This window comes from Rana temporaria, chromosome 2 (genome assembly GCF_905171775.1).
Source record: "Rana temporaria chromosome 2, aRanTem1.1, whole genome shotgun sequence".
NCBI lineage: Eukaryota > Metazoa > Chordata > Amphibia > Anura > Ranidae > Rana > Rana temporaria.
In genome coordinates, this window is record NC_053490.1 from 467,486,363 (window position 1) to 467,510,884 (window position 24,522).

General features: G+C 43.8%; 1 protein-coding gene across 1 annotated transcript in view; it reads right to left on the bottom strand.

The window, feature by feature from the left end:
- Positions 1-2,071: 2,071 nt before the first annotated feature.
- Positions 2,072-24,522, bottom strand: part of NIT2 (nitrilase family member 2) — a 25,672-nt gene continuing 3,221 nt past the window's right edge. Inside the window, exons 2-10 of the mRNA XM_040338691.1 lie at positions 21,857-21,975; positions 19,593-19,713; positions 18,610-18,698; positions 17,202-17,295; positions 14,187-14,261; positions 13,570-13,648; positions 7,800-7,898; positions 5,074-5,129; positions 2,072-2,889 (exon numbers count right to left, since the gene is read on the bottom strand). Coding sequence (XP_040194625.1) covers positions 2,798-2,889; positions 5,074-5,129; positions 7,800-7,898; positions 13,570-13,648; positions 14,187-14,261; positions 17,202-17,295; positions 18,610-18,698; positions 19,593-19,713; positions 21,857-21,975 — 824 coding nt within the window. The 3' untranslated portion in view covers positions 2,072-2,797. The remainder of the gene's footprint in view (positions 2,890-5,073; positions 5,130-7,799; positions 7,899-13,569; positions 13,649-14,186; positions 14,262-17,201; positions 17,296-18,609; positions 18,699-19,592; positions 19,714-21,856; positions 21,976-24,522) is intronic.

Below are 24,522 nucleotides of genomic sequence, written 5' to 3' on the forward strand. Positions count from 1 at the left end.
TTCATATAGGGTGAAAAAGGGCCTCCTTGCTAATAGCCAGGATAAACGACCAAAGTTGCTTGCCAGCCAATGGCTGGATAGTAAGCTCTACCAGGCATCAGTTTGTACTGTTCACTTCACCCTGCTAATAGCTGGGACATGTTGGACACTAGTACATATCATCTCCCAAAATAAAAACCGCCAGGACTGAACCTTTTAGATTGAAAATACAATAGGTCCTAGGAGGAGGACAAAAAAGGAACACTGTCTATGGCCAGGAAGCAAAGCTTTATGGGAGTAGGGTCCTATGAGGTATGAGAGGCGGGGTTAACCCACACGTAGGCTGCCATGGAGTCTGTCAGGAAAGTGCATGTTTCCCGTGCTTAGAACTGTCTCTTCACAAAGTGTCATTTCTGAAGGAAAAAAAGTCATTTAAAAATCACTCAGCTATAAATAATTGCCAGCTCCTGGCAATTCAGAGAAAATTCATTCATAAAAAAAAAAATTCAGGTCTGGTGTGGATTTTACGGGGAACTCCACCCCAAATAAAAAAAAAATGGCGTGGAATTCCCCCAAAAATCCACACCAGAACCCTTATCCGAGCACGCAACCTGGCCGGCCGCAGAAAAGATGGGGGGATGAGAGAGACCCCCTGCACCGTACCGGGCCACATGCCCTCAACATGGGGAGGATGTCCCCATGTTGATGGGGACATGGGCCTCATCCCCGCAACCCTTGCCCGGTGGTTGTGTGGGTCTGCGGACAGGGGGGTTATTAGAATCTGAAAGACCCCTTTAACAAAGGGGACCCCCAGATCCCGCCCCCCCCCATGTGAATTGGTAATGGGGTACATTGTACCTCTACCAATTCACTAAGGAAGTGTAAATAATAGTAAAAAAACACACACACACCGTGGAAAAAATCCTTTATTAAAAAATAAAAATCTAGCGGTGGTAATCCACTCTCGATCCCCGCTCCAACGTTGTCGGTATCCTGCGACGGGTGATCTCCTCTCTGCCGGGGTACAGCGATGAGAAGATCTCTTCATCCAGGTCCAGGATCCAGAGCGCACGCATCGCCAGCCACCTGTCTCCACCGGAGACAGCCTGGCGAATGACACGGCTTGAGCCAGTGACAGCTCTTATATAGGTGAGGCAGAGCCACCCGTCACGTGACATTCAAGGGGGGGGGGGCGCTCTCTCGTCCCCCCCCCTTTTTTTGTAGCCGGCCAGGTTGCGTGCTCGGATAAGGGGTCTGGTGTGGATTTTTGGGGGAACTCCACACCATTTTTTTTTTTATTTGGGGTGGCGTTCCCCTTAAAATCCACACCAGATCTGAAGGGTCTGGAATAGATATTTGGGGGAACCCCACGTCATTTTTTTTTTAAATTGACGGCGGGGTTCCCCTTAATATCCATACCAGACCTGAAGGGCCTGGTTATTGAATTTGGGGGGACCCCCACGCTTTTGCTTTTTTTTTATTTTTATGAATGAATTTTCTCTGAATTGCCAGGAGCCGACAATTCATTATAGCCGCGAGTGATTTTTAAATGACTTTTTCCTTCAGAAATTACACTTTGGGCAGAGACAGTTTGAAGTAGGGTAAACATGCGCTATTTCACAGGCATACTTTATACCCCCCCTAGGTACGAAATTTAAAGGAATATTTCACTTTAAGCATTATTAAATTCACTGCTCCCGAAAAAACTGCAGTTTTTAAAACTTTTTTTTGCATTGATACATGTCCCCTGGGGCAGGACCCGGGTCCCCAAACACTTTTTATGACAATAACTTGCATATTAGCCTTTAAAATGAGCACTTTAGATTTCTCCCATAGACTTTAACAGGGTGTTCCGCGGCTTTTCAAAATTGTTCGCCGAACAGGCAATGTTTGAGTCGAACTCGAAGCTCATCCCGAATCACCACAGGATGACAGTCATGAGTTGTTCAGTTGTTTTATAAGGCTGTTTCTAACTAAATAGGGTTTTGTGTATATCATTAGTATTTGTACCTTCAAAAAATAGATCATGTGAGGTCTTGAAATGTTAAAAAAATGATCCTACATGTGTAACGTAATGAGAAATAAGGAGATCATCAGCACAAAATATACATTTTAATAGTAACAGTTGGTAATCAGAGAATACAGAGGTTATGTTGTCACACTTGCCATCTATTCAGAGAAGACTGTCAGAGGTGAAGAGAAATAATAAAACTAGGTGTATAAAAATCATCCACTGTATAAAAGGCACTTAACAAACTTTTATTTTCATTGAAGATGAAATGTATGGGGGACAAAAAATACTATATGTGAAATAAAAAGCTGTATTCTATTGGGATAAAATAAGCACTAGCATTGACTGGAGGAAAAAAGTCACATATGGTAAATATGCAAAGAACCATACCAACCAATCACATTCTTCCTTTCTTCAGTTCAAAGTAGCCAGAAAGATTAATGCTTATTGGTTTATTTGAAAAATAATGTGCTTTTCATATTCCTCTCTGTTGTACTAAATAAGCCCATTCACTAATCTGTTACATGGTTGTGAGGACGCAGTACAAACGTTCCCACCATACATTACAGTGATGAATTCGGATATCTCCCACCACTCTGATGCATTATGATCGTCGCCCTCCTCTGGATGATCAAGGAACTGCAAGTATGGAAACTCTGGAGCTCCTCTTTACTCAGTGAGAGAATTTACATTTAATCACAGATATATTTTCCAACAACCTATATACTCCTTATTAAGTCCTTATAAATAATCACAGTTCTGATCAGGAATACAATTTGTGTAAAGAAAAAATGACATCTAAGGAGTTTATTTGGGCTTCTCCTCCACACTGTAGAGATCATGGCGACGTTGGCTATGAATTGGTATTTGCTGACGGATATCAGCGAGGTATTGCAAGTCTGAAAAAAATATATACATATATAGTAGAAGATTAAATACATAGTACTGTAATGTTTAAATAACACAGTCAGCCTTGTACAGTATGTTTAAAGAGAACTTTTAGTACAATTATCTATCAATCAGTTGCATTTAACACTTTTGGGAATGCCAGATGCCACATTGTCCCCAGCTGAGCACTGCGACTCATTCTTCTGGCCTCCACATCATTGCAGGACTCAGCAGTTGTGTATGGGTCAATGGAAGAGGCCACAGCTTATGGCAGAGGACACAGGCATCCTTTATTACAAGAAGTGTTAAACTCTGAAGGGTCTGATAAATGCTAGAGCACTGTAATGCAGTAAAGGTTGCTGCGTGGGTCTCTTTTAAGCAAATTATATATAAATACAAGATGCTTGTTGTAATTGTACTTGGTGTTCTTTGTGCATTTCTTCTAGATCTGTGCTGTTATCCAGCGTAAAAGTCTTCTTATGTGCAGGAGCTTCCTATAATGCAGACCGGTCACTGCTGCTCTCTCTCCTTGTGCAGGGTGTATGGTCTTATCTCCGCCCCCTCCTGTAGTTTTCTGCAGACAGCCTGTAGTGGGTGAAGTTGTTGGGTCCCTTCTACGTCTGTAATTTGGATGCAGAATACCAGGTTTATGGCAGCAGATCGCTGCTATACCCCCATATATTCTTAAACGGCGGACGGTCCTCTTTCTGGTAAAAGGGGTCTCCGCGGAAAATTTGCCACAAGATCCCTTTTATCAGGGGCGGGAGAGGGGCCCCCCCCTCCTGCCACGCTCCGGTTGTCTCCGCCGCTTACCGAGGCCGTCAGTCGCAGCAGAGACGATCCGATCTGCTCCCCTGAGAGGCTGTCTGCCGAGAGAGGGAAAGAAGATGGCTCCATACCATTGGATGGCGGAAGTGACCTTAACCACTTAAGACCCGGACCAAAATGCAGCTAAAAGGACCTTGCCACTTTTTGTGATTTGGCACTGCGTCGCTTTAACTGACAATTGCGCGGTCGTGCGACGTGGTTCCCAAACAAAATTGGCGTCCTTTTTTCCCCACAAATAGAGCTTTCTTTTGGTGGTATTTGATCACCTCTGCGGCTTTTATTTTTTGCACTATAAACAAAAATAGAGCGACAATTTTGAAAAAAATTCAATATTTTTAAATTTTTGCTTTAATAAATATCCCCCAAAAATATCTAAAAAATATTTTTTTTACTCAGTTTAGGCCGATACGTATTCTTCTACCTATTTTTGGTAAAAAAAAAAAAAAAAAATCGCAATAAGCGTTTATCGGTTGGTTTGCGCAACATTTATAGCGTTTACAAAATAGGGGATAGTTTTATTGCATTTTTATTAATTTTTTTTTTTTTTTTTTACTACTAATGGCGGCGATCAGCGATTTTTTTCGTGACCTCGACATTATAGCGGACACATCGGACAATTTTGACACATTTTTGGGACCATTGTCATTTTCACAGCAAAAAATGCATTTAAAATGCATTGTTTATTGTGAAAATGACAGTTGCAGTTTGGGAGTTAACCACAAGGGGGCGCTGATGGGGTTATGTGTTCCCTGAAGTGTGTTTACAACTGTAGGGGGGTGTGGCTGTAGGTGTGACGTCATCGATTGTGTCCCCCTATAAAAGAGATCACACGATCGATGCAGCCGCCACAGTGAAGAACGGGGAAGCCGTGTTTACACACAGCTCTCCCTGTTCTTCAGCTCCGGGGACCGATCGCGGTTCTCCAGCTGGTCCCGCGGTCGCGAAGCTTCGGACCGGGTCGCGGGCGCACGCCCACGACCCCCGGCTGGGTACTAGTACAGGACGTACATGTGCCCAGCCGTGCCATTCTGCCGACGTATATGTGCAGGAGGCGGTCCTTAAGTGGTTAAAACAGAGGGGAAAAAAAGCCAAATGAAAGAAAACTGATGCAGCCACCACATCCAATAATTGGTAGGCTGCAATATAATACATTTTTGGTTTTGGGTTTAATACCGCTTTAATGTGAATGTTTCAGGTACACTTTACCTCGATTATGACAGTGAGGGACGATCAGGATTATTTTGTATATGTATCACTGGCAAAATGGCAGATTAATACTTTGGCAAAAGTGAGTCTGTAAAAGCGCATCATCCTGGAGGATCCAATATTATCTCACGCTGAACACACTGAGAACAGACAGTCTTTACCTATATCTGTGGAAACGATGGTTTCATCTGCCCCAGCCTTAGCAATGACTTCTCCCCTGAAAAACACCAGAAATACATAGACTGATAAATTCCGGCATTAAGAGAAGTAACAGCTGATAGTCATACATTCGATTTCTTGTTCAATCTGTCTTCTCTGTTCACAGCTTATATACAAAACTAAACCTCAGAGTATTAAAATTATAGTGAGATTGTGTACAGAGAGGAGGGCAGGCAAGGGCCAATGGGGAAACATCCATTCGGGATTTTAGTCAAAAGACTAATGGCGTGCACACGATCGGAAATTCCGACAAGAAAAACGTGGAATGTTGGCTCAAACGTGTGTTGCATACACACGGTCACACAAAATTACAACTGTCAAGAGCGCAGTGACGTACAATACCACAACGAGCCGAGAAAAATGAAGTTCAATGCTTCCGAGCATGCGTCGACTTGATTCCGAGCATGCATTTTTTTTTTGCGCGTCAAGAATTGCATACAGACGATCGAAATTTCCAACAAGAACTTTTCCCGTCAGAAAATTTGAGAACCAGCTCTGAAACGTTTGCTGTCGGAAATTCTGACAGAAAAAGTCCGATGGGGCCTACACACGGTCCGAATTTCCGACCGAAAGCTCACATCGAACTTTTCTTGTCGGAAATTCCGATCGTGTGTACGCGGCATAAGACTAAAGCCGCGTACACACGACCATTTTTCATGTCATGGAAAAAAAATATTTTTTTTTTGACGCGATTCTTGTCAAGCCTGCCTTGCATCGTGATAAAAAAAAAAATGCTCGAGCAAAGCGCGATGACATACGACGGCACTATAAAGGGGAAGTTCCATTTGAATGTCGCCACCCTTTGGGCTGATTATGCAAATTTCCCTTCTCATAACTTGCTTCTGAGTATGCGCCTTTTTTTCCCCGTCGTTACAACCCACACACAACCCTTATATCACAATGGCTAAATCTGTGTCTGTAGTGTATGTTCAAACCTTACCATAAAAAAAAGAACATGTTATTCGATTTTTACTCTATGAGTTTATAATGAGTTTGGAAATTCTAGATAAATGTTTAAATAATGCATTACAATTTAACTACACCCATTAGATTTTAGTAGACCAAAACAATTCAGATGACTGATCTTCAAAGAGTTTCACAAATAAATATCTTAATAATCTCAATCATCCAATACCCTTTTCCTCAGACTAAGGCCTCATACACACCATAGGTTAACCAGAGGACAACGGTCTGATGGACCGTTTTCATCGGTCAAAACCGATCGTGTGTGGGCCCCATAGGTTAAAAAAAAAAAAAAAGACAACTTGCTTTAAAATTTACCCTATGGATTCCTAACCGATGGGAAAAAACGATCGTTGGTAGGCACAACCATCGGTTAAAAACCCACGCATGCTCAGAATCAAGTCGACGCATGCTTGGAAGCATTGAACTACGTTTTTTTCAGCACGTCGTTGTGTTTTACGTCACCGCGTTCTGACACGATCGTTTTTTTAACTGATGGTGTGTAGACACGACTGACCATCAGTCAGCTTTATCGGTTAACCAATTAAAACAGTCCTTCAGACCGTTGTCCTCTGGTTAACCTATCGTGTGTACAAGGCCTAAAAGATTTGCACCTTGTGCTGTATACTCTGAAAAATGAAACAAATAATTGTAATTACAATTTTTTTCTGAATGAATATCAGAATAACAAATACAATTTTTCATTCAGATAGGAAACTAACACAAATTTTCCATTCCGTTCCTTCAATTTTCCTCATCACTATGTGCAAAAATGATCAAGAAATGAAACCCGCTAACCAACAAAATATTACACAAATGTTTAAAAAAAAAAAAGAAGTTCTAATGTAACACGATCTGTGCATAGGCAACTGATCTTTAGATCAGACAGAAAGGGGCAGATCCACGTACCTGCGCATAATCTTCCTCCGGGCGCAGCGTATCTAAGATACACTACGCCGCCGTAACTTATTTATTTTATTTTGAATCCACAAAGAATTTGCGCCGTAAGTTACGGCGGCGTAGTGTATCTCTGGCGGAGTAAGGGCGCGGAATTCAAATGGATGTAATGGGGGCGTGTTTTATGTAAATAAGTCGTGACCCGACGTAAACAACGTTTTTTTTTTTAACTGCGCATGCTCGAAATTAACCCGGAACAAGCCAATGCTTACGACGGTGACGTCATTCTACGCAAATTCCTATTCGCGAACGACGTAAAAAATTAAAAATTGTACGCGGGAACGACGCCCATACTTAACATTGAGTACGCCTCATAACAGCAGCTTTAACTATACGCCGGAAAAAGCCGAACGCAAACGACGTAAAAAAAAGCTGCCCCTGGATCTGCCCCAAAATCTGTATTATTTTACAAAGTACGGTTCTTCTCTGCCATATAAAGCAAGATAAAAAATGTATTTATACCAGACACGTTTTTTTGCATTTATGTTTACTGAAGCAGCTGCATCCACAAATGTGCTTTCATGTCTATTACAACCAAAATAAAACTTAATTTTAATAATAATAATATTTTTTTTTTTTTTTTTAAATGTAATTTATGAACAGAAGTTGTACTTCAACAAAACACAGATCTGTGTGTTTAGATAGACCTCCTCTTATTCCTTAGTACTGTAGATACTATTATAATATGCAGGCAGCTCCTCTAGTCTTCCCACCCGCAGCCACTTTCCCCAGCCTCTGGCCTACTTACCATGGACTGACCACAGTGCTGTGTCCCCAAGCTATATAGGAGGCTTTTTCATCTCTGGCTGGAGACACGGTGGCAACATAGACTTGATTGTCCAAAGCCCTAGATGTAACAAGACAAGATTTACAGATTTTATCTCTTTTTATATATCCAATAGGGACTCGTATTGCCCTTTCCTCTCCCCGCATGCAGCCTGAATCACACATGGTAAGGTCTCATTTATCCATTTCCAATTTCAATCCTTTATTTTACTTCAAAGCTACAGATATTAGGAAACATCCACCATGCACGTGTACATTTTACTCCAACAACGTTTTAGGTAAGGAAGCATTCGGGAACCTTTCACATTTGTGTCTGGGGGGGTGGGGGGTGGACAGCGATCTGCTAGAAAATCATCCCAGCCATTATAACATTCCCAACCAAGCAAGCTTGGCCAAGGAATGCCAGTCAGGGTCATGGAGGGACCTATAAACCTACAGATGGTCCCTCATTTCTTTAACCACTTAAGCCCCGGACCAATATGCAGCCTAAAGACCCAAGGGGTTTTTACAGTTCGGGACTGCGTCGCTTTAACAGACAATTGCTCGGTCGTGCGACGTGGCTCCCAAACAAAATTGGCGTCCTTTTTTCCCCACAAATAGAGCTTTCTTTTGGTGGTATTTGATCACCTCTGCAGTTTTTAGTTTTTGCGCTATAAACAATAGAGCGACAATTTTGAAAAAAATGCAATATTTTTTACTTTTTGCTATAATAAATATCCCCCAAAAACATATATAAAAACATTTTTTTCCCTCAGTTTAGGCCGATACGTATTCTTCGACCTATTTTTAGCAAAAAAAAAATCGCAATAAGCTTTTATCGATTGGTTTGCGCAAAATTTATAGCGTTTACAAAATAGGGGATAGTTTTATTGCATTTTTATAAAAAAAAATTTTTTTACTACTAATGGCGGCGATCAGCAATTTTTTTCGTGACTGCAACATTATGGCGGACACTTCGGACAATTTTGACACATTTTTGGGACCATTGTCATTTTCACAGCAAAAAATGCATTTAAATTGCATTCTTTATTGTGAAAATGACAGTTGCAGTTTGGGAGTTAACCACAAGGGGGCGCTGTAGGAGTTAGGGTGCACCTAGTGTGTGTTTACAACTGTAGGGGGGTGTGGCTGTAAGACTGACGTCATCGATTGTGTCTCCCCTATAAAGGGGATGACACGATCGATGCGCCGCCATAGTGAAGCACGGGGAAGCCGTGTTTACATATGGCTCTCCCCGTTCTTCAGCTCCGGGGAGCGATCGCGCCGGAGCGGCTATAAACAAATAGCTGCGCCGTGGTCCCGGATCGCTCCCCGATCGGTCCCGATCAGACCCCCCACCCGCTAATAGGCAAGGACGTACATCAACGCCCATGTGCCTGTACGTGCCATATTGTGGACGTACATTTACATGCGGAGGTCGGGAAGTGGTTAAGCACCTCAACTCCTGTTTGTCAATCTCCTCAAAGTATTTCATTTAATTAACCACTTTACAACCGGGCCTATTTTGGCATCATTATTTTTGCTCGAAATCTAATCAGAACCCCCAAACATTATATACGTTTTTTTTAGCAGACACCCTAGGGAATAATGCGCAATCATTTTTCAAACACTTTTTTTGGGAAAAAATATGGTTTCATGAATTAAAAAAATAACAAAACAGTAAAGTTAGCCCAATGTTTTTGTACAATGTGAAAGATGATGTTACGCCGAGTAAATAGATACCCAACATGTCATGCTTTAAAATTGCGCACACTCATGGAATGGCGCCAAACTTCGGTACTTAAAAATCTCCATAGGTGACGCTTTAACATTTTTTACAGGTTACTATTTTCGAGTTACAGAGGAGGTCTAGTGCTAGAATTGTTGCGCACGCTGTAACGCACGCGACGATACCTCACATGTGGGGTTTGAACGGCGTTTACATATGTGGGCGGGACTTGCATGCGTGTTCGCTTCTGCGTGCGAGATAACGGGGACAGGGGTGTTTTGAATTTTTTTTCGTTTTAATTTTATTTTACTTAATTGTTTTTATTTTTACACTTTTTTTTACATTTTCTTTTATTTTTTATTACTTTTATTCCTATTACAAGGAATGTAAACATCCCTTGTAATAGGAATCAGTGTGACAGGTCCTCTTTATGGAGAGATGTGGGGTCAATAAGACCCCACATCTATCCTCCAGGCTTACAAGCATGAAATCGGTGGAAAAAAAAAAAAAAAAAAAACACTGATCACATGCCGACAGCCGCGATTGCGGCTTTGTTTACTTCCGGGTACCGGGCGTGGCGTCATAACGTTGCGCCCGTGCCTCCGACGGTCATAGAGATGACTGGTGACCATCTGGTCACCAGTCATCTCTATGCTTTCCAGCAGCGCCGACCGATTCGCTCTCCGGGCCCCGGATGGCACAGGAGAGGTCGGAGAAGCACCGGATGGCGGCGAGAGGGGGGACGTCCCCTCCCGCTGCCTATAAGAATGATCGTTCTTATCGTGCACAGAATCGGTGGCTGAAGATGGCGATATCTGAATGATGCCTGTAGCTGCATCAGAATTCTTTTCATTGATTTTTTGCCTTGTGCATTGCCAGCACCCACAGTCTTAGAGGAGGACATTGATTGCTTATTGCATTTGCCTGGAGCGGCGGTCTCTTTTTCTTCTTATAATTGGTGCTTATAAAGTCCATTTTTCCACTTCCAACATTTGAAGAATTAAATCTTCACCTCCAGCACTCACACAGAAGAATTATATAACTTAATGGCCACAGGCAAAAATGATTTCCTGTGTCGCTCTGTGGTGCATTGTGGTTGTAACAATCTGTCACTGATGGTACTCTGCAGACTAACCAGCGTATTGTGGAGTGGATGGGTGGATTCCAACTCCAATCCAGCAACATCACTGGCCTTGCGAATCAGTTTGTTGAGTTTGTTGGTGTCGGACACCCTAAGCTTGCTTCCCCAGCATGCCACTGCATACAGGAGAGCACTGGCCACAGACTCATAAAACATCTTCAGCATCGTCCGGCAGTTGTAAAAGGACCTCAGTCTCCTCAAAAAGTAGAGGCAACGTCGGCCTTTCCTATAGCGCACCTCAGTGTTCTTGCTCCAGTCCAGCTTATTATCTATGTGCACCCCTGGGTACTTGTAACTGTCTACTACCTCTACATACAATGGAGATTGGAGTCACTGGTGGCTTCCTCTTTCTGAAATCCACAACCAGCTCCTTTGTCACATTTAGATACAGATAATTATCCTCACACTATGTGACAAAGTTCTCCACCACAGTCCTATACTTAGTCTCTTCCCCATCCCTGATACATCCCACTACCGCAGAGTCATTGGAAAACTTCTGATGCCAATACTCTGTCTGGTAGCTGAAATCGGTGGTATAGACAGGAAGTAGAAAAGGGAAAGAGAACTGTCCCCTGTGGAACCCAAATATTTTGCTGATTACCCTATCTGACACACAGTCTTGCAAAAGCATATACTGCAGTCTTGCTGTCAGGTAGTCTACAATCCATGACACAAGGGAAACATCAACCTGTATTGCTGCAAGCTTCTCGCCCAAGAGATCCGGCCTGATAGGATCAAAAGTACTGGAGAAGCAAAAAAACATGACCCTCACAGTGCTTGCTGGCTTATCCATGTGTGCATACATGTGATTTATCTGGTATGCAAACTGCAAAAAGGTCTAAACATTTGGTAGCCATGGGTTGTAACGGATATAAAACAAGTCTCTCTCTCAAAGGACTTCATGATGTGGGAGCTCAAAACCACCGGCCTATAAGCCTTGGAGCCACAAGGACGTGGTATCTTTGGCACAGGGACAAGACAGGACCTCTTCCACAACACAGAAACCTTTGGTAGACTCAGACTAAGGTTAAAAAGACAGGACACTCCCCAGCTGGTCTGAACATGCCCAAAGCACCCTGGTGCCAACGCCATCAGGGCCTGCCGATTTTCCTGCCTTAAAGTGGTTGTATAGTAATTTTTATAACTTTTACCTACAGGTAAGCCTATAATAAGGCTTACCTGTAGGTAAAAAGAATATCTCCTAAACCTGTACGGTTAAGGAAATATTCCCCTTGCAATGAGCCGCTGACTCATCAGGGATTCTCGGCTGAAAGCCCGGCAGATGCTGGACCTTGCCGGAGAGAAGTCTCCCGCGTGCATGAGCAGGAGTGTAACGTCACACCAATAACTTTCCACTAAGTACTACTATAGTTGCTTCTTTCCCAGTCAACTCTCTTTCTTCTTTCTGAATATCCTCTCACTTCCTGCTGCCTTGCTCTCCACGGTGGTTGCGCCACCTGGTGGTACTTCCTGGTTCGCTCCTGTGCGGCCTATTTAAACTCCCAGCACTGACAGAATGGGGTTCCTCTATTGCTGACAGAACGCCACTGTCAGCTGGGCTTTCCAGACTCACCTTACTGAGCTCCAGCTTCCTGAACTAGGACCACCAGGACTCCACGCACGGCACAGCCGTTCTCACCAACCAGGTCCAGGCTCCCAGGACGCTCATCCATGCCCAGCTATCTGCAACCGCAAGTACTCTGCTATAGAAACCAATTATTAAACGCTGATCTCCATACTTGCCGCTTTGCTTCTAAGTTCATGTTCACTGTTATGCTAATCTTACCAAGTACTTGGAGTTTCACTGAAGTCTCAACTACAGCTCACATGTTATGCTCACTGCTATAGATACCAATTACCTGCTTTTGCTTCTATGCTTCACTTTCTCTAGTCAGTCTGACCCCTAGTGTGCAGTCCCAGTACTGCGGCTACATTTATTCCTATACCTGTGCTATACCATTAATACCAAGATTTACTTTAATGTTGCTTATGCTGGAATAAGCACTATTTACTTTACTGAGGCTGTGATGATAGAACCCAAACTCTTAACTGAGTTAAGAGTGAAACCTGGGTTCGAACCTGAGAAGTCTCCGCAATTGCAATCCATAAACCTGAATCTAAATTTGGCGTATTGTTACATAAACCGAGAAGAGAAAGTCTGCAGGAAGTGAGAGGATATTCAGAAAGAAGGAAGAGAGTTGACTGGGAAAGAAGCAACTATAGTAGTACTTAGTGGAAAGTTATTGGTGTGACATTACAAGGAGTGACGACATCGTGGCTCCAGCCACGATACCCAGAAGACACTCTGAGGCACTCTGGAGTAGACCGGCTGGGATACTGATGCCTCGGTCTAAGGTAAGTATTTCATAATGAGCTAGTATGCGGTGCACACTAGCTCATTATGCATTTTGCCTTACAGGTGTACGAAAAAGAAGTGCCAGCGGGTATACAACCCCTTTAAGTCTCCTCAACCGTCTACTCACCTGATCAGCTATAAAAGATATTTATGCACTTTCCCATAAAGAAGGAGTAGAGTTGATCTTATAAAAAGAACAACCGGTAAAAGTATCCAATGGGGGGAATCAGTCCCCTGTTCTCCCTGTCTTGGTGCCATGATTGGAATTGAGGCACACAAAAAAAATCCAGTGGGAAGATAGCAATTAAACCTAAAAGAATTACTTGGACATTTATCACTATTATTAACATTTAATTTGTAAAGGACCACAGCAGCCAAAATCCATGTTTTTTTTAATATGCACTATAAACTGCTGGCATGGTTGCTAATACAAACACTTCCAATGCATGATATCGTAAAAAATATTTCCCCAGAATAGGTTCTAATAAAATAGAGATGATATAGAGCTAAAGAGCCTCTCAACATACCGTGCTCTCTGCAGCAGCTCCCAATGTGCAGGTCCTGTTATCATGTTAAATGCTCCGGGATATACCAATAACTGACAACCTGGTAAATATCAATACAGTAATATTGCTTAAAGTATATGAGGACTTAACATCTGATTGTACAATCTCTTTTATATCTACCAACTACTATGCAAGGCAAGAACCTGCCTGACCGAATACAAACTGATTGGATGGATTAGATAGGTCCTTATATTACATTGGGGGTTATTTACTAAAGGCAAATCCACTATGCACTACAAGTGCAAACTACAAGTGCAAAGTGCACTTGAAATTGCACTGAAAGTTCACTTGGAAGTGCAGTCGCTGTAGATCTGAGGGGGACATGCAAGGAAAATAAAAACAGCATTTTAGCTTGCACATGATTAGATGATAAAATCAGCAGAGCTTCCCCTCATTTCAGATCTACCCCTCAGATTTACAGCGACTGCACTTCCAAGTGCACTTTGCACTTGTAGTGCAAAGTGGATTTGCCTTTCGTAAATAACCCCCTTAGTCTTGGCAAATCTAATGTTGATTGTGCAAAGATTTTAGAATAAATATCACACAAAGCATGAATCACGGTACAAAGACAGAGGTACCTTTCTTCGTGTATATCTGGGCGAGTTCAGCAAACCTGATGTCATAACAGATGCCCACTCCAATCTTGCAATAGGCTGTTAAAATGATGAGATGAACGTTATTTCAGAAATTATCACATAAAAGAAAAATAAGTAGAGAATATTTGTGTATGTATGTTATTTGCTAAGTGCACTGGCTCTATGGAACGTGTGACAAGGTTCTATCAGGGGAAGTATGGAGGTGGCTATTGTGGACGTCTCCCTCTGAAAATACTAGTTCCCTAGCTGTCATGCCGATCCATTGATTTCAGTACTTTCTCATGCCGCGTACACACGATCTGTTCGTCTGATGAAAATGGACCGTTTTCATCAGACGAACCGATCGTGTGGGCCCCTTCGGTTTTTTATCTATCGGTGAAAAAACTAGGAACTTGTTTTAAAATTATCCGACGCATGCTCGGAAGCACAGGGACACGAGGAACTTGTTTTAAAATGATCTGATGGTTAAAAAACCGATAGAAAAAAAACAATCGTCTGTGGGCACATCCATTGGTAAAAAATCCACGCATGCTCAGAATCACATCCACGCATGCTTGGAAGCATTGAACTTCATTTTTCTCAGCACGTCGTTGTGTTTTACGTCACCGCGTTCTGACACGATCGTTTTTTTAACTGATGGTGTGTAGGCACGACTGATTATCAGTCAACTTCATCGGATAACTGATGGAAAAATCCATCAGACCGTTTTCATCGGATGAACCGATCGTGTGTTCAGGGCATCAGTCACTGACTTGGAACACATATGGATTTTGGAATTTCGGCTTTGCTTGGTCATTGCAAGCAGTGGCGTCACTAGGGTTGGTGTCACCTGGTGCGGTAAAATATGGTGTCACCCCCCCTAATAAAATTTTTCAAATATTTTTTACCCTACTGTTTGCTATCTGTTCTCCTTTCTTCCCCTTTTCTCTCTCTCCCTATCCATCTTTCTTGTTCGTTCTATCCCTTCTTCTTTCTCTCCATTTTTCTTTGTCCCCTCCCTTAGTGCAAATCCCCCCCTTAGTGCAAACACCCTCAGTGCAAACACCCCCCTTAGTACAACCCTCCTCCCCAGTGCAAACCCCCCTTAGTGAAAACCCCCTGAGTGCAAACACTCCCTTAGTACAACCCCCCCCTCGGCCCCTCCCCCTCTGTACACACAAACAGAGAGGAGGGGGCTGTGCCTGTGTGCCGACTGCCGAGCACCGCTAACAGCCCATGGCTGTGAGAGGAGGGGATGGATGGTGCTGCGGTGTCACCCCTCAGCCCCCCCTCCTCTTGTACCGCGGCGCTCCGATTCCACGGCGCTCATCGCTAATTTTTATTTATTTTATTAAATCGGGATGGTGTCACCCCTTTAGTGGGTGTCACCCGGTGCGGACCGCACCCCCCGCACCCCCCTAGCAACGCCTCTGATTGCAAGTTCTATATCATGATCTCATTACAGTTTGCCCTGAAAAATGCTCCTCTGCCTAGGAGAGTTGCCCAATTAAAGTAAACATCAAGAAAAAAAATATATATATACGCCTGCAATACGTGCACATTTTCCCATAATTAAAGTGGTTGTAAACGCTTACACGCCACTTTTACCTACAGGTGACCCTATAAGGTTTACCTGTAGGTACTGTAAATATCTCCTAAACTTGCATTGTTTAGTTTAGAAGATATTCACTGTATCAGAATTTGCCAACATCATCCGCACATGCGAACTGAAGAAACGGCTTGCTCGTGCCGTTTCTTCAGCTGCTGTGCTGCTACCGGCAGCTCCCCCATGCATTGCACAGGAGTGACGTCATCGCGGCTCTGGCTAATTGCAGCGCCAGGGCTCACGATACCCGGAAATACCTCAGAAAGACATGTCACCGGCCACAGCGGTGTGCCAGGACTGCTGCGGGGGCTTCGATCTAAGATATCGTATATACTCGAGTATAAGCCTAGGGTAGGAAATGCAGCAGCTATTGTAGGTGGAAAAGAGGGTCAACAATGCCCATTTGCAGCTTCACTGTGCCCATTTGCAGCCTTACTGTGCCCATTTGCATGCCTCACTGTGCCGATTTGCACACCTGTCATGCAGTCAGTCGGCGGCCGTCTAGTGTAACAAAGCCCCCTTCTTGTCAAGCCTGCCTTGCATACACACGATCGTGAAAAAAAAAATGCTTGAGCAAAGAGCAGTGACGTACAACACGTAGGACGACACTATAAAGGGAAAGTTCATTTGAATGGCGCCACCCTTTGGGCCCGATTATGCAAATTTCCCTTCTCATAACTTGCTTCTGAGAATGCAGGTTTGTTTCTCTGTCGTTAAAGCCTACACACGACCATTTTTTACGACGTGAAAAACGTTGAGAAAAAAAATAGAGCATGTTTTTTTTTTTTTTTGTTTAAAGTGTATTTTGTGCGTGTACTCAAGAGAGGAGCCTGACTGCAGGAGTTGGGAGTAGGCAGGCCTCCCCCAGAGGCAATCTGCCACCTTTCCTTATGCCCCGGATGGCAATGGCGGGTGTGTGAGGGGGTCCTCCCACACAGCCCGCCCTACCTGCTCCCCAACGGGGCAGAGGGACTCCCTATAAGGGAGTGAGAGGATTTGCCCGCTCAACCAGCCCCGTTAGTCCTTCGCCTCTCTTTTTTTTTTAGAGACCGTGTGGTCAAAGTGCGTGCATGTTAACCCAATTTCGAGTGCGTGTAAGTGTGGTGGTTTTTGTGGAGCATGTTCTAAATTTTTAATGGCCATTTTTCACGTCGCGAAAAATGCTCTGGAGCCTACACACGATCGTTTTTAATGACCAATTTAAAAAATGGCATGCAGAAGGTTTTTTACCTTACTGCATAGAACACACTTTAATAATAGAGATGCATCTATTGCAATTGCAATTGAAATCTAGGGTTTATGTAACATAATATTTTTTTTTTCTTTATTAGGAAAATGGCAGCAGAAGACAAGGTGCAGACAATAGAAGTGAGTGTACTGTATGCTGCAGTACTGATAAAAAAGCAACATACGTGTGTCAAACACAGAAAAGCATTCCCCAGGGGTGAGTGTTTCTGATTCTTGGAATCGAATCTTCCCTGGAACATCAATATTAAAGAGGTGCACCTGTGGAAAAAAAAAATGGATGTCAAACATCCTAAAAGGAAATTACCCATAAACGTATACAAAGGGATGCAGACCTAGCAGCTTTCCTCATTAGTGCCCTGCAGGAGCCACAGCCAATTATGAAACCACTCCCATTAGACCCGCTCTGTACAGAAGCACAGACAAACATTTATTCAGAATAACAAAAGGTAGGAATCTGCAACAAAATTGGTTATAATCCTTGCAATGTACATAGATCACCCAGAGGGGAATGTTTTTTTTTTCTCAACAAAAGTGGAGTTGCGCTTTAACCACCTAAGACCCGGACCTTTAGGCAGGTAAAGGACCTGGCCAGTTTTCGCGTTTCGGCACTGCGTCGCTTTAACTGACAATTGCGCGGTCGTGCGACGTGGCTCCCAAACAAAACTGGCGTCCTTTCTTTCCCCACAAATAGAGCTTTCTTTTGGTGGTATTTGATCACCTCTGTAGTTTTTATTTTTTGCGCTATAAACAAATTTGACAAATTGACAAATTTTGAAAAAAATGCAATGTTTTTTACTTTTTGCTAGAATAAATATCCCCCAAAAACATATAAAAAAATATTTTTTTCCTCAGTTTAGGCCGATACGTATTCTTCTACCTATTTTTGGTAAAAAAAAAATAGCAATAAGCGTTTATCGATTTGTAAATGCTATAAATTTTGTGCAAACCAAATAGGGGATAGTTTTATTGCATTTTTATAATTTGTTTTTTTTTTACTACTAATGGCGGCGATCATCGATTTTTTTCGTGACTGCGACATTATGGCGGACACTTCGGACAATTTTGACACATTTTTGGAACCATTGTCATTTTCACAGCAAAAAATGCATTAAAAATGCATTGTTTACTGTGAAAATGACAATTGCAGTTTGGGAGTTAACCACAAGGGGGCGCTAAAGGGGTTAAGTGTGACCTCATCTGTGTTTCTAACTGTAGGGGGGTGTGGCTGTAGGTGTGAGGTCATTGATTGTGCTTACCTATATTAGGGATCACACGATCGATGACGGCGCCACAGTGAAAAACAGGGAAGATGTGTTTACACACAGCTCTCCCCGTTCTTCAGCTCCGGGGACCGATTGCGGGACTCCAGCGGCGATCGGGTCCGCGGATCCCGCGGCCACGGAGCTTTGGACCGGGCCGCGGGCGCGCACCTGCGACTGGGCATTTAAAGAGGACATACCTGTACGTGCTTGTGCCCAGCCGTGCCATTCTGCCGACGTATATGTACATGCGCCGGTCGTTAAGTGGTTAAAGTACTTTGTACAGCATGTTGGTTCACAAGCATTCCATTACCTTTCTGTGCTTTACCAGCAATGTTCCATCAGGACCATACACAGTGCAGGTGTTGTACAATTTCCCAGAATCCTCCTCTGGTATAGAGCCTAGAGGAAAAGGACATCAATACTTTAAAATGTAGCCAAGATAACAGAGAAAACCAAAGCAAAACTAAATCAGAGGGGCACATTGAAGGTTTTTTTGGCTAATGCCCCTTACACACAAGCGGAAATTCCGTCGGAAAAACCTTGGATGGTTTTTCCGATGAAATTCCGCTCAAGCTTGGCTTGCATACATACGGTCACACAAAAATTCTCTGAACTTTCCACTGTCATGAACGCGGTGACATATAACACTACGACGAGCGGAGAAAATGTAATTCAATGCTTTCGAGCATGCGTTGGAATTTTGCGCGTCGGAATTGCTACAGACGATCGGATTTTCCGATAGGATTTTTTTCCGTCGGAAAAATAGAGAACCAGCTCTCAAACTTTTGCTGGCGGAAATTCTGACAGCAAAAGTCCGATGGAGCATACACACGGTCGGAATTTCCGACAAAAAGCTCCCATTGGACTGGCGGAAATTCCGACCGTGTGTATGGGGCATTACAAAGGTAATAGCATGGGAACTCCATCTGAGCCTAGGTTCACATTGGAGCAATTTGTCATGCGATTTTAACGATCTAATCTAACGACAAGTCGCGGCCTATTGGCACTGGCACTGTTCCAATTGGTGCGACACCGATTTTGCGGTGCCGCATCGATTTGCAAAAGTAGTTCCTGCACTGCTTTTGCCGATTTCAGGTGCGACTTCAATAGACATCTGTGTATTGAGCCACACTTTGATGTCTATCAAGTAGCACCTGAAATCTCGCTGACCTTGCTACTTTGAAATCGCGCTACTTCAAGTGAAGTAGCGCAATTTCAAAAGTAGCATCAATGTGAACCAGGACTAAAAGGTCACAATAAATAGTACTATATCAGACAGATTTTCATTCAGACCTCCAATCAGATAGATTCCACACTCCTTGGCTACTTCGGACAACATGTGTGTAGATTCGCCTGGAATCTTCTCAGCATATTCAGGAAAGAATTTGGTTCCGTACGGAGAATTAAAACATTCCTAATGTCAGAAATGTGGACAAAGAAGGCAGTCAGAAAATTAGCTTAGAACAACCTACAGGTAGGCATTAGAGCACTGTCCTCTGATCCCAGGTTGGTTAGAATATCACTGGTCACCCAATGCAAGAGATAGATAGATAGATAGATAGATAGATAGATAGATAGATAGATAGATAGATAGATAGATAGATAGATAGATAGATAGATAGAACCTTCCTAGGGAGCACTTGGGGTCTAGATCGGGGAACGTATGCAAAATCATACGCGTTCCTGATCCACAGGCAAAATGCACTGCTCTTTAGCAGATGTGCGGGGGTGCTATTAATTCTTAATGGCACCCCCACACATTGGCAAAATGCCCACGTTTTCACCCCCCCCCCCCCCGCTACATGCGGCGGTCGGTAAGCCTCGGGGAGCGATCCGGGACGACGGCGCGGCTATTCGTTTATAGCCGCCCCGGAGCTGAAGAACGGGGAGAGCCGTATGTAAACACGGCTTCCCGTGCTTCACTGTGGCGGCTGCATCGATCGAGTCATCCCTTATATAAGGGAGACTCGATCGATCACGTCAGTCCTACAACCACACCCCCCTACAGTTGTAAACACACACTAAGTGAACACTAAATGTTACAGCGCCCCCTGTGTTTAACTCCCAAACTGCAACTGTCATTTTCACAATAAAGAATGCAATTTAAATGCATTTTTTGCTGTGAAAATGACAATGGTCCCAAAAATGTGTCCGAAGTGTCCGCCATAATGTCGCAGTCACGAAAAAAATCGCTGATCGCCGCCATTAGTAGTAAAACAAATAAAAATGCAATAAAACTATCCCCTATTTTGTAAACGCTATAAATTTTGCGCAAACCAACCGATAAACGATTATTGCGATTTTTTTTACCAAAAATAGGTAGAAGAATACGTATCGGCATAAACTGAGGAAAAAAATGTTTTTTATATGTTTTTGGGGGATATTTATTATAGCAAAAAGTAAAAAATATTGCATTTTTTTCAAAATTGTCGCTCTATTTTTGTTTATAGCGCAAAAAATAAAAACCGCAGAGGTGATCAAATACCACCAAAAGAAAGCTCTATTTGTGGGGAAAAAAGGACGCCAATTTTGTTTGGGAGCCACGTCGCACGACCGCGCAATTGTCTGTTAAAGCGACGCAGTCCCGAACTGTAAAAACTCCTTGGGTCTTTAGGCAGCATATTGGTCCGGGGCTTAAGTGGTTAAAAAAGGGTCCAGGACTTCTTTATCCACGTTTCTGCGTTAAGGGCAGCCCAATTGAAATGTATAAGCTGCCCTACCCGCAGAACGTGGGTCACACTGCCGTGTATGGGCAGCACAGTGGTGCAGTGAGTAGCACTTTCGCCTAGCAGCAAAAGGTTCGCTGGTTCGAATCCCAACCACGACACCATCTGCCTGGAGTTTGCATGTTCTCCCTGTGTCTGCGTGGGTTTCCTCCGGGTACTCCGGTTTCCTCCCACACTCCAAAGACATGCTGGTAGGTAAATTGGATCTCGTCCAAATTGGCCCAGTATATATGTATATATGTGTGTATGACTGTGTCCCTAGTGTGTCATGATCCTACGGGGTAAAAATGACCGCACCAACCAAGCAGATACTGGCTGGAAAAAGCGCCCAGAGGCGATTCAGTTCGCATGCGTTGCGCTATACAAGTCATTCATTCATTCATTCATTCAATGGAAACACTAAGGCCCCTTTCACATTGGGGAGTTTTTCATGCGGTACAGCGCTAAAAATAGCGCTGCTATACCGCATGAAAAATCATGCCCTGTAGTGTTCAATGTGAAAGCCCGAAGGCTTTCACACTGAAGCGGTGCGCTAGCAGGAGCGCTCCAAAAGTCCTGCTAGCCACATCTTTACCGCAGTATAGGAGCGGTATGTTCACCGCTCCTATACCGCGCCTTCCCATTGAAATTAACGCGGGCGGTATTAACCCTTTTTCGGCCGCTAGCGGGGGTTAAAACCTCACCGCTAGCGCCCGAATATCGCGGTAAATACGACGGTATAGCGGCGCTACAAATAGCGCGGCTATACCGTCACCGCGGCTGCACGCCTCAATGTGAAAGCAGCCTTTGTTTCAGATTATATGGAGAATATGAAATGATATTGATACGCACCGGCAGAGCTACAATCTGAGCTCCTTGCTGGGCCGCCTGTTTTACCAACTCGGATGCCTTCTTCAGATTATCTGCTTTTACAGGAGACACAAAGAGCTGAACTAGGCCCAGGCGGAATTCTATGGAAAAAAACACACACAATGCATTATTAGAAATCTTCGTTCACCTATTAACAAAGTCCTACTGAGTAACAGATAAATATTTGACATGGAGTCTGGCCAAGCGATCCGGAGCAAAGTTTACTCAGCTGACCATTAGTGTCATTGTGGATGAGAAAACAAAGTTTAGACATGACCCAATGAGCAGCCCACACAGACACCGTATAATAAATGGGCCTCTAGGAACCACAAGACTTCCCATAACTACAATGATGTGCCGTATTCATTCCCTAAAGCCAACCAGTCCTGATACTCTTCTTCTACTACCACCACCATCATTGGAATTCCCATCATCCTCTTCTCCTACTAGGGTACGGTTTGTATTCAAGTTGAACTTCAGGATAAACAAAAAGGCCCAGATTCACAGAGAACAAGGCGCACATTACGCCGCCGTAGAGCACACACCGTACGCCACGCCAACGTAGCGCGGAGAGGCAAGCATTGCATTTAGAAAGCCAGTGCTCCCAACGCTGCGCCAGCTCTACGGCGGCGTACTGTGCGCCTCGCTCTCTGTGAATCTGGGCCTACTTGTTTATCCTGAAGTTCAACTTGAATACAAACCGTACCCTAGTAGGAGAAGAGGATGATGGGAATTCGAAGGTGCACGCCGGCGTAGGTGGAAGTGGGCGTGACCCCATGCAAATGATGGGCCGAGTGCCAGACAGGTATGTATCACGAACTGCGCATGCGCCGTGACGTGGAAGCATACACAGCACCCCCCTGCGCCTGATCACAACCACGCCGGCACAACTGCCTAAGCTATGTCGGAACACTGCGTACGCCGTGAACATAACGTACGCCCAGCCAGACACACGTCCAACGCACAATACGCCGGCTTGTGTTCCCTGGTGCAGACCTGTGCATGTCTGTTGCCAGGTTGCACCTCATTTATGGGGAATAACTTTACGCCGGACGTACAACTTACGCGCATCTCGCGTAGCATGCGCACGTTCGTGAATCGGCGTATTTCCCTCATTTGCATGTTTGAATGGCTAATTAATTGGAGAAGCACCATGCGCCCAGCCCATATGTGCGCCCACCCTACGCCGGCGTGTGCAAGCTACGTCGGCGGGGTGTAGCCTGTTTTTAGGCGCATGCTGGCTCGTGGGTCTGCCGCACACATACGCCGGCGCATATTGGCCCTTCTGTCGGCGTAACATGTTATACATCGGCGTAAGTGCTTTGTGAATCTGGGCCCTATTGTCTTGTGTATCTGAGCCTAATCTTGGGGTGGTCTGTGTATTTCTCTCAGACCTGTGCAGTAATCCCGTGTGAGACTTTCCTTCTGTGCGGGAGCCTCCTGTAATAAAGACTGGTCACTGCTGCTCTCTCGCCTTGTACAGGGTGACTGGTCTTGATCCGCCCCCTCCCGTAGTTTTCTATAGTGGGTGGAGCCTGATGTGTCCCTCCCACAGCTCTGCCCAGGCTGTCTACAGCACTGTGATTATGTCAATGCTACATTTATATTCTAATATTTGGGTTTGCAAATGAATTTGGAGCACAAAAAGTGGATTTCTATCCTTTGTAGCTATTGAAAAAGACATTCACATAAAAGTTTTTGTGCCAAAGTTTAGCTTTAAAAAAAAAGACAAAATAAAGAATGCATAAAGCACAGTTAAAGGGGTTGTAAAGGTTCGATTTTTTTTTAACCACCTAACCCCCGGACCATATTGCTGCCCAAAGACCAGAGCACTTTTTGCAATTCGGCACTGCGTCGCTTTAACTGACAATTGCGTGGTCATGCGACGTGGCTTCCAAACAAAATTGGCGTCCTTTTTTCCCCACAAATAGAGCTTTCTTTTGGTGGTATTTGATTACCTCTGAGGTTTTTAGTTTTTGCGCTATAAACAAAAATAGAGCGACAATTTTGGAAAAAAATTATATTTTTTACTATAATAAATATCCCCCAAAAATATATAGAAAAATATTTTTTTTTCCTCAGTTTAGGCCGATACGTATTCTTCTACATATTTTTCGTAAAAAATAAATAAATCGCAATAAGCGTTTATTGATTGGATTGCGCAAAAGTTATAGCGTTTACAAAATAGGGCGTATTTTTATGGCATTTTTAATAATATATTTTTTTTACTAGCAATGGCGGCGATTAGCGTTTTTTTTCCGGTACTGCGACATTATGGCAGACACTTTTGACACATTTTTGGGACCATTGGTATTTTTATAGCGATCAGTGCTATAAAAATGCTTTCGATTACTATAAAAATACCACTGGCAGTGATGGGGTTAACACTAGGTGACATGGAAGGGGTTAAGTATGTTCTAACTGTAGGGGGGTGGCCTCACTAGGGGAAATGACTGATCTTCTGTTCATACATCGTATGAACAGAAGATCAGCATTTCTCTCCCTGACAGGACCGGGAGCGGTGCGTTTACACACACCGCTCCCGGTCCCCGCTCTGTAACGAACGATCGCGTGTGCCCGGCGGCGATCGCGCCAGCCAGGCACGCGCACGGGAGTCGGGGGCGGCGCACACGCGCCCCTAGTGGCCT